This window comes from Alnus glutinosa, chromosome 9 (genome assembly GCF_958979055.1).
Source record: "Alnus glutinosa chromosome 9, dhAlnGlut1.1, whole genome shotgun sequence".
Lineage (NCBI taxonomy): Eukaryota > Viridiplantae > Streptophyta > Magnoliopsida > Fagales > Betulaceae > Alnus > Alnus glutinosa.
Window position 1 is genome coordinate 27027002 of NC_084894.1, and position 10857 is coordinate 27037858.

The window sequence follows — 10857 nt, forward strand, 5'->3', positions numbered from 1 at the left end:
TTCACCGATGTGGCGACGGCACCTTCATGTTTACCGGCCAAGACCCGATCCTCGATATTTGCTAATATGAATAGAGATTTATGAGTGTATCACGCCATTGCAAACAAAATTGGGTGACGGGTTAATCCTGGAAACACTTGCACAAGAGATGGCTCCACCCTGTAAATGGAGCAAAGAGGACTCTGTAACGATTCATTCTTGAATTTGTATCAAATTTAACAATTAATTATAATTCATTCTTGAATTCACATCAGCCCACAAAATGATTCCTTCTAAATTATCAAAACCCAGGACTGCATAAAAAAAAAAAAAAAAAAAAAAAAAAGAGGATTCTTAGCCTGCATTCGCTTCAAATAGTAAAAAAATATCGAAGCAATTCTGCATTGTTTGAGCGATATTTAACTTTGTCTAGTCTCTGTGTTTGTAACGCTTATGATTTGGAGGCAAAATAAGCAGCACCGTACCCCAATAATAGGTATTCATCCTAGACATGTTCACTGTTTTTTTTTTTTTTTTTTTTTTTTTTTTTTCACTTTAGGCCTCGTGCCAGAAAAACGTCCATGATTTGATATCTATCATCTTCGAATTCAAATGGACTCACACCATGAAGATGTACATGGGGAGACGACAGATGTGGCGACATAGCCGTTTGCACTCTTCTCAATATATCCCAAGGAAACATGCCATGACTAATTTCGAAATCTAGATTCTGCTAATATCACGACCAAACACGAAGGTTGTAAGCCAGTTGATTGCCACATAAAAGCTTATAACACGAGTCAATCAGATATGCTGAGCGCCAAGTAAACCAACTGACAAAATCCTGCAAAATTTCTGTTGCATCAGTCCAATTTAACTTAATATCTCGACAGAGAAGGCCCATTAATGACTAGAAACTCACCTTGCTCTGCCTAAGATCTACGAGAGCCTTGTATCTGCCAATGGTAGCCATGCTTCCTAGATTCTTGAAAACAAATGGATCTCCCAGATTCATGCCATTTCCACCATTGGCACGACCTCCACCAACTTTACCAATCCTATTTAATAGGCACATTAAGGATATTTAGTTATGCACAAACCATGGCCACTCAAAATCCTAGAATTGCTGTCCGGCCAAACAAGCCATTTGGTAAATCAACACTGCCATCAACAGATATCAAGCATCACAGTTTTTGTCCACCACGTTTTTAATGGGGGGAGCCCCGTTTGGAGTGCAACGACTTCATTCAGTCCCTAATTTAATATAACACAACGAAAAGTTACCTTATCTGAGTAATAAGATTGACCTTCCAAAACATGAGGTGTGATGTTCTGGATATTAATGATTCATGCAATATGCAAATAACACAAATCTGCAATCAACTCGGATATATCTAACTTCAACAGTTTGCCAGGAAGATTAATAATATCTTCACAAACAAAAGTTGTTCATAGATAAATAGGTTACCTGAACCAAAGCTAGCTGGAAGGGTTGGTTTTCCAGTACTTTGAACAAACCTACTGCAATCACCAATGGCAAACACATCCTGCACGGAAGGAACGCATAATTAACCACTCGTCAACACCAATCCTGTAAACACGAATAGGATTTGTTAACTCTTTCTAATGCCTATGCTCTTTTAAGCATGCCTACCAATTTTTGAATATGAATAAGATAGACATGCAGAGCAAAAAAAGCAAAAATGAACCAATTTACTATTGAACTGTGATATAACAAAACATTATGGCATTCAACGGAAAACCTAATCAGAAAAGGAACGAGCTAGAAAAATGTGATGTATAGGAGGCAATAAAATTTATTTTCGAGACAAAAATTGACAAAATTTACCTAAATACCATACAAGTACTGAAATCCAATTTTCCAGAATTTCCCAGCCAATTGTCCCAAGAGTTGGAGAGATCTCGTATGGGACTGGGAATGATGTAGAAATGCATTGCCATGAGTCAAAAAGAACTAGTAACTAACCTTCCACCTGGAGATTTTGGAATTTCCAACAGTTAACAAGAGGAGAGGGGCAACACCCATAGACTACACTAACAGCCCATATGAAACCTCAGTGCCATCATTAAGAATAAACTTCTGAGCTTTTAACATCCTTAATTGACAATCCCAAAGACAAGATGGAAATCTTGACTGAGAGAAACTATTAAATAAAAAATGAATAGATCCATAACTAAAAGTTGGGGGAGGTGGTGATTGGGGGTTAATGATGCCTCGAAGCAAGTACAAAACCTTTTTCAAGCAAGGTGATTGCGTAGCTAGCAATAACACTAGTGGAAATAGTTTAAAGGAAATCTTCATACGTACAAGAATATCTCATAGCTTAAGTTGTTATTAAACAAACCTGAATCAAAGTAACTTGGACGTAGTCTTTCACATGCGCGTATCTTTGGCGAACATCTCACATGATAAAATCACTTCGTTCACCACTGAATCCAACTCCCGTGGGACCACCTCCCACAACAACACAACACAGTGTAGAAGTCTGCTTTTCTCTTCCTCTGAAATGCCTGCCCCCAACCCAAATTCAATAGTATCATTTCCAATTAAAGTGCACAACATATGATCTTATTCTTAATTCAAGAAAAAAAGATTATTGCAAAAGCATACCAGGCTATTCAGACAGCATCATGTTTAGGAGCAGCTTCCTACGAATTTCCTGGGCATATATGGTAAAATTCCCAAAGAAAAATCGCATGTTCTTTCACCCCGTGGATTCCAAAAGTTTAGGGCTGTGCCCCCAAAGCAATTACCAATTTGTCACATGCAATCTTAAACTTCTGCACCTTCAATTATCAAAGACCAAATTTCTTACAGTCGAGCCTTTGTGAAGTTCAAAACTCCAAGACTGTTATAGACCCACATATGTGTAACTAGACTATTCGTTAGATTTATCTTATTATTTGCAAACACCCAATAGGCTGTTATCATCTCAATCATTTAAAACTAGTATGTCATGGTAAACAATTAGGTTTTATCAAATTTATTGATGATTATCATTTAAATATATCTCCATATAATTTCTTCTCCTGTTGTCATGCCATAAAACAATATTTTTTTAATTTTTTTAATGTTTCTTCTGGTAGAAAAAGCCATTAACTGTTTCGCCCAAAGTATGGTTACATTGATCTCATTATAATTCAAATGGAAAAGAACAATAACATAAGCATAAGGAGAGAAAAAGAAGAAATAAAATTATGACTCATCTGACATCATATGGGTGTTATCATCTCAATTAATCATTTAAACATAAAAACGTCCATATATGATTTGATATCTATCATCTTCGAATTCAAATGGACTCACACCATGAAGATGTATATGGGTAGCCCCTTGAGGTTAATTCAGTCCCTAATTTAATATAATACAACTAAAACTTATCTTAGTAATAAGATTGAACTTCCAAACATGGGGTGTGATGTTCTTGATATTAATGATTCATGCAATATGCAAATAACACAAATCTACAATCATCTGGTATATATCTGATCAATTCAACAGTTTGCCAAGAAGATCACTACTATCTTCAAACAAAAGTTGTTCATAGATAAAAAGTAGCTTACCTGAGCCAAAGCTGGAAGGTTTGGCTTTCCAGTACTTTCAAGAAACCCACTGCAATCACCAATGGCAAACGCATCCTGCACGGAAGGGATATCCGGCTACCATATATTTGGGGGGTGGGGGATTGTGCTGTCAATTTGGTGAGGGATCGCTATAATCGTCAATCCTCACTTTCAGAGATCTCGTCATCTCTTACATTTGGCTCATGCTCATCAACTACAAAATGAATTCCACACCTCTTCACTTCCATAATTTGCTGATCAATTCCACACATAATGTCCATATGATCAAATCCTGGGCCCCACAATTGTAGATCGACAGCCACCTCTATTTCATCTCCACTTTTCATCTGACTGCTAATATCTGGTGCCCAACGATTGTCATGACTCACTTGTGCAGCTATATGATCTTCAAAGATATCAAAATCTGGTCCTTCTGGTATAACCCGATAAAAATCTCCCACGGTATCCCAGTCATCCCAGTTGTTGGACCGGTCTCTATAACTTTTATTACGTAATCTCATTCTCCATCTTAAGTCACGCCGTTGAGCAAATATCTCTCTGGGTGCTTCCTTTTTTACTGCATAAACAACGCTAAGAAGCATTTTGCCTCCGATTTTACCATCCAAAAGCGAAGGTTCACAAAAGGATATTGAAGAACCGATTGTCTGATGGCTAATCCAATTTGGAATCTCACTTCCGGGGAGGAGAACTTCCCCAACACTGTTGCCTGTCTTGCTCATCATCTGTTTCAAAGAAGTATTTACGTCATAAAACGAGAGAGAGAGAGAGAGAGAGAGAGAGAGAGAGAGAGAGAGAGAGAGAGAGAGAGAGAGAGAGAGAGAGAGAGAGAGAGAGAGAGAGAGAGAGAGAGAGAGAGAACCTGGAAAACACTCTTCCTAAACTCAGATGATAGGTTGTTGCACCCTCCCATTCTAAACGTACAAGGTACACATCGCAAACTCCCCAAATTTTGAATCTCAACCAGTTTGGAGCAATTATTAAGGTCAAAAGATGAGTAAGTCTCACCGTGCAAGTCGAGATCATCAAGGTAAGAAGATTCTGAACTATCATTCGTCAGAATTGAGATGCTTTCCAATGACGTGCAGCCATTTGCTGCCAAAAATCTTATACTACGAGGAACTGAAATTGATTGAAGATTAGTAGACTCACTCAATCGCAAACTCTCTAATTTAGGAAGGCGGCTGATGCAACTAGGTAGGTTATGAAAATTGTTTCTTGATAACCGCAATGTTTGGAGTGAAGATAAATATCCAAATTCAATGGGAATCTCATCATCAGACAAATTGCAATTACTGAGATCAAGTACTTCAAGTCTTTTTAGATGTCCAATAGACTCGTGAATCTTAACCAAGCTTCTACAAACAAAAAAATTCAGTTTCTTTAGACGTGAGATTTGTGAGAACTCTGGTGAGTTAATGAGACGATTACAACCAACAAAACTTAAATACTCGAGATTCTCCAAAAGGCTAAAGGAAGATGGTAGTTGCTTAATAGCAGTGAAGTCCACCATAAGACTTTTTAAAGCCTTCATTTTTCCCAAATTCTCCGGTAACTTTTCAAGATTATCGCAACCAAACAACTCGAGAATTTCAAGAGATTCCAAGTTAGAAATGCTACTTGGAAGACTCCTAATCTTCTGGCAATTCCATAAATTCAACGAAACAAGTCTTTTTAGAAATCCAACGGATTCGTGAATCTCAACCAAGCTTGTACAACCTTTAAGATTCAGACTCTCCAAATGTGGGGCATGTGAGAAGTTTGGTAATTCGATGAGACTACTACATCCTGAAAATGATGCAGTTTTGAGATTCATGAAAAGACCAAAGGAGGATGGTTGTTGATTCGGTAATTTTTCAAATATCAAGCAACCAGACAAGTCAAGGGTTTCAAGAGATTCTAAGTCAACAATGCTTCTTGGAAGGTGCTTCAACTTCGTGCAATTCTTTAAATTCAATGAAACAAGTCTTTTGAGATGTCCAATGGACTCATGAATCTGAACCAAGCTTGTACAACCTTCAAGTTCCAGACTTTCCAAATGTGGGGCATGTAAGTTTGGTAATTCGATGAGACCACTACATCCAGAAAATGATGCAATTTTGAGATTCATCAAAAGACCAAATGAGGATTGTATTTGCTCCGATAATTTTTCGAATGTTGAGCAATCAGACAAGTCAAGAGATTCTAAGTTAAAAATGCTTCTTGGATTAATGTACTTCAAGTTTGTGCAATTCTTTAAATTTAATAAAACAAGTCTTTTGAGATATCCAATGGACTCATGAACCTGAACCAAGCTTGTGCAACCTTCAAGTATTAGTATCTCCAGTTGTGGGACTCGTGAGAAATCTGGTGATCTAGTGAGATATTTGGAATTGCTAAGATTAAGGATCTTCAACTTGTTAAAAATCTGTGAAAAGAAAGAAAGAAAGAAAGAAAGGTACTTGTTAGTTATACATTTAAACATTAAGAGGAGAAAAACAAAAAAAAATCACTATAAGATTTGCTATACTTTATTCTTCTTCCAAACTCGTTTGACTTTACTATGCTGCATATCAAGAATAACAAGGTTCTCCAGATGAAAATCTTGCGGGAGAGATTTTAAAGGGCACTTATGCCAACAAAGCCACTTCAACTCTTTGGAGAGATATTCATAGGATCCTGTAAGTTGTACATCATTGATTTGGAGTAATCTCAAATTTGTCATTTTTTTAAATGCTTTAGTTTTCAATACTTCTACATCTTCAAGTAGCAGGGGATTTAAGATGAGACCCTCAACTTTCTTTGAACCCTGGCAAAATAGATGGCTGGATTAGCAATGCACATCCTCATCTAGCGTAAATGTAAAATAACTTTGAACTAGAGTATGCCTATATATTCTCAACCTGACTTGATTTAGAAAAGTTTTGAATTTAAAGTCAAATCACTTATGAGTTACAATGATACACTGTTCAAACTATGAAGCATGCTTGGCAAAATGGCAAATCACTCACGCATACCTTTTTTTTTTTTCTTTTTTTTTTCTTTTTTTTCTCCTTTAGCATCTCATGCATACCTATATAACATGCATATTATGTACATGTACATGTGCCTGGGCACGTGTTTATGTGTATATGCACATTCTACCTTCTTTTTCTTTTTTCACAACTAAACACATGCATATGTTTCTTACCGTAAGTTTGTTTAGTACATTTAAGACATCCTCGTAAAACCACAACCTGCTGCGTTTTCCTGGATAATTGGGTGATTCTTTGCAAACAATTTCTCTTCCCATATCTCGAATCAGATTATGCATCTTCAACTTATTTCGGTAATCAATTGTCACAAGTGACCTTTGAAAGAGAATAGGGATACCACTCTCTGGAAAGAAATTACAACCATCAAGTATTTTGAAAGTGTATTCTTTGTCCATATCGACAAAGAAACATGCAATATCAAGGAATATTTTCTTTGTATGGCTATCCAATGAATCAAAACTTATTTCAAGTATTTTTTGAATCTTTTCATTAGGAGTTCTTTGTAATTTTTCCAATCCACTTTTCCATTCAGCAATGGTTCTTTCTTTAAGAAAAGAACCCAAAACCTTAAGAGCTAATGGAAGTCCTCCAGCATAATCCACTACTTCAATCGATAGCTCTGAGTACTCTCTTCTTGGGTTGTTCATCTTGAAGGCATGCCAACTGAACAATCGAAGAGACTCCCCATGATTCAATTCTCGTACTTCATATTTTTCATCTACCTCCAATTGAGTTAGCAAATGTTCATCTCTGGTTGTTATAATGATTCTACTTCCTGGACCAAGCCAGTGCTTTTTGACTAACATGTCTAGGTTTTCAAAGTCATCCACATCATCAAGAATAACAAGAACCTTTTTTCCATGAATTCTACGTTGAATTATATTGGTTCCTCTCTCAACATTCACAATCTTCGAAAACGAATACGTTTTCAAGATATCAGAAATAAGTTGATTTTGTAAGTGGATTAAGCCATCAGGCTTTTCTGAACTTTCTTTAAGGTTTGAAAGAAAGCTATTTCCATTAAATGCATCACATATTTCATTGTAAACAGCTTTTGCTAGGGTTGTTTTACCAATACCACCCATTCCGTAAATGCCCACAATGCGAACATCACTTGTTCCAAGATTTAATAAACCTTTAATATCATCAACACGAGACTTCATTGCTATTGGGTGTATGTCAACATCCAAGAGAGCGAGGTTCACATTACTTGAAACTTCTTCAACAATCTTTTTGATGAATCTTGATTCATACCTAATTATTGTGATTCAAATAGAAAAGAGAACAACAAAGTAAGCATAAGGAAAACAAAAGAATAAAGAAAATTATTATTATTATTATTATTATTATTATTATTATTATTTTACTTCATGACAAATAATTAAGTTTTATAAAAAAAAAAATAATAATAATTATCATTTAAATATATTTCTATGTAATTTCTTCTCCTATTGACATGCCATGAAACAATTATATTCGTTTCCTTTCGCAGAAAAAAAACCATCAACAACTTTGGGAAAAGTATGGTTACAATATCATTCCTCTCAAGTGTATGACAATTTATCTAAAAAGCAATCCTAAACTTGATAATTCAGGAAAAAAAAAGTTTCTCTAGATGGCATGAACTTCATAGAAAAGAAAACCAGAAACTCATTCAAGTCAAACACTAATTTCTTTAATAGCTTAATGTTACTTTTATATATATATATATATATATATATATATAAAATGTCAATGTATCCCAGACTGACACAAAGACAAAAATGACCATAAATTTTTTCAATAAGATAAAAATGTCTTTATAAATTCGAAAAAAAAAAAAAAAAAAAACTAAAATTAAAAATTATAGTTTTTAAAACAAATAATTGAAGATAAAAATAATAAAAATAATAAACAAATAAATAAATAAGAAAAAATAACTGACAGTTATATTAAAAAAAAAAATTATTAATTTTATATAATTTTAATAATTTTATGAAATGTATTTTTGTCATTGGGAAAAATTGACATTTTTTTAGTAGTTTAATGAATACTGACACAATTGGCAGATTGGAGGACATTGACAATGGAGTAGAGTAGTTTGAGCGGGTATGTCTACTTTTCCTTATTTTATTTTTTTGGGCAAACTTCACAAAATCCCTCTTAACTTTCACTCGATTTGAAACTATCCTCCAAAGTTCAAAAACTCACAATTTCACTCCTCAATCTTTAAATTTATTACAATGTCCCCCTTTAGGGTTTGGAGTTAAATCCGATGGCAAAATGGGATGAAATGACCTTTATGCCCCTGAAACTTTTATAAAATTCCTAATTTACACTTAAATTCAAATTAAAAATTTTAACAAAAACTTTTTTTAAAATAAAAAAAATAATAATAATAATAATAATAAAATCTAAGACCCACAGGGTCACCACCAAACCCACGACTAGGTCACCTTGTAACCCACGGGTCTTTTTAAAAAAAAAAATTAAATGGAAAAAAAAAAAAAAAAACAAAACAAAACAAAACAAAAAAAAGTGAAGGTATTTTCGTTATTTCCAATGGTGCCGTTAGGATTTAATAGAACATCCTAATGAAATGGGACATTGCAGCAAATTTAAAAATTAAGGAATGAAATGGAGAGTTTTTTAACTTTGAGAGGTAATTTCAAATCGAGTGAAAGTTAAAGGGGGTTTTGTTAAGTTTATCCTTTTATTATTATTATTATTATTATTATTATTATTATTATTATCAACTTTTGTCTAAAATGTAAAAGGAAAGAAAAAAAAAGAAATAAATGCATGAAAAAGCACAAGAATCCATAGCATAATACCCATTTGCAACGCTTTTGAGATCCCAACCGGAACAATTCGCAGCTTCAAAAAGAGCTGCTCTCCAACTCTTCACCCTCTCTATATCAGTCGAAAATCGCTTTTCATGACTAGCAAATGCTGTGGCAAAAGTTCCGATCTGGTTTCGGACATGTGAGGGATCCACGTGATAAAATATGGGATGAAGAGTGTGGCCTATGGTATTTCTACAGTGCACAATCTCCACAAGCTCATCAAGGCACCACCTTGAAGAAGCATAGCCTTCGGAAAATACCACAATGGAAATTCTTGATCCCTGAATTGCATTGCGTAGTTCGGTAGAGATGTTCTCACCTCTTCGAAGGTCCTCTTCATCTCGAAAAGTACGAATTCCAGCTTCTACCAAGGCGGAGAAAAGGTGATCGGTGAAGTTTCTGCGAGTGTCTTCACCTCTGAAACTCAGGAAGACGTCGTAATCCCAACCAAATGAAGAAGATGACGAGGTGGATCTTGTGGTTGAGTTTGATTGGACTGAAAAATGAGACATATTTAGCGAGTTAGGAGAAGGATTTTTTGGAAAGTAAACTGAAAAATGAGAAAGAATATCATTTACTAATTAAACATAAATTAAAATCCAAATTCTTTTTATGATGATTCATTCTTTTCTTCTTCATTTTTTTTTTATCCTCTAATCAAAGTTTCACGCGTGCTACTAAAGAGGACACGATATTGATGAGGATTCAGTGGTATCTGAACTTACTAATAATTTCATATTTTTATTTTTGCTGGTTTTTAATAAAAATATAATTTCTCCATAATTGAAAAAAAAAAAAATGATTTGGCAACAAGAAATAATTCGTACCAGAAACCATAATTCCTCTAACATTAATATTGAAACAAGGAAAGCAGAAAGAGAGTAGGATTGAAGTTGAAGTTAGAAAGTGTAAAGTTTTAAATGGTTGAAAACGGTACCTTCTTTGTTTGGGTCTTGGACGACGAGAACCTTGCGAGCCTGGTTTTGGTCCTCGGATTCAGTCTCCCGCTTCCGCTTCAAGCCACTCAATCTTTGGCCCATGGGTGGTAGATAGAGAGAGATGGTGGGTGTAGGTTGGGAAAGAAATCGTGGTTTGGATTAGGATTTCTGGGTAAGGAGAAAGAGAGATTTTGGGTTCAGAGGAGGGAAAGTGAGAGAGAAGGGATCAGAAGAAGAAGATGAAGAAAGCTCCGCAAAACTCGCTGCACGCATTTCCTACCATCTTTCTTGATGTACGTGGGCCACCTCTGTCTGCACCGCGTTTGCTTTTCTCTACGTGGGCCACCTCTGTCAAACACGGTATGGACAGAGAATCTGGAATAAGTGAAAGTGAAAATGTGATTGTGGAATGCTATAAAGGAAAAGAGGAACTCATAAAAATATATATATAATGGAGAGTGAAGACCGGACAGAAAGTCTTTGCGGGGAGGGGAGTGA

At 35.2% G+C, this 10857-nt stretch overlaps 1 protein-coding gene across 9 annotated transcripts; it reads right to left on the bottom strand.

Moving 5' to 3' along the window:
• Positions 1-331: 331 nt before the first annotated feature.
• Positions 332-10613, bottom strand: LOC133877225 (disease resistance protein RPV1-like). Of its 9 annotated transcripts, none has more exons than XR_009901685.1 (12): positions 10359-10613; positions 9410-9917; positions 6752-7850; positions 6092-6370; positions 4445-5989; positions 3565-4307; positions 2612-2787; positions 2346-2511; positions 1829-1973; positions 1448-1526; positions 902-1037; positions 332-823 (listed from the first exon to the last, which is right to left on the bottom strand). XR_009901685.1 is itself a non-coding variant. In XM_062315476.1 (6 exons), exons 1-6 carry the CDS (start codon positions 10459-10461, stop codon positions 3723-3725), a joined length of 4119 nt encoding a protein of 1372 aa, XP_062171460.1. In that variant the 5' UTR covers positions 10462-10613; the 3' UTR covers positions 3418-3722. The 9 variants fall into 9 exon arrangements, 1 of the variants encoding a protein (XP_062171460.1); XR_009901688.1 differs by having other exon boundaries at positions 1448-1570; XR_009901687.1 differs by lacking the exon at positions 1829-1973.
• Positions 10614-10857: the final 244 nt, after the last annotated feature.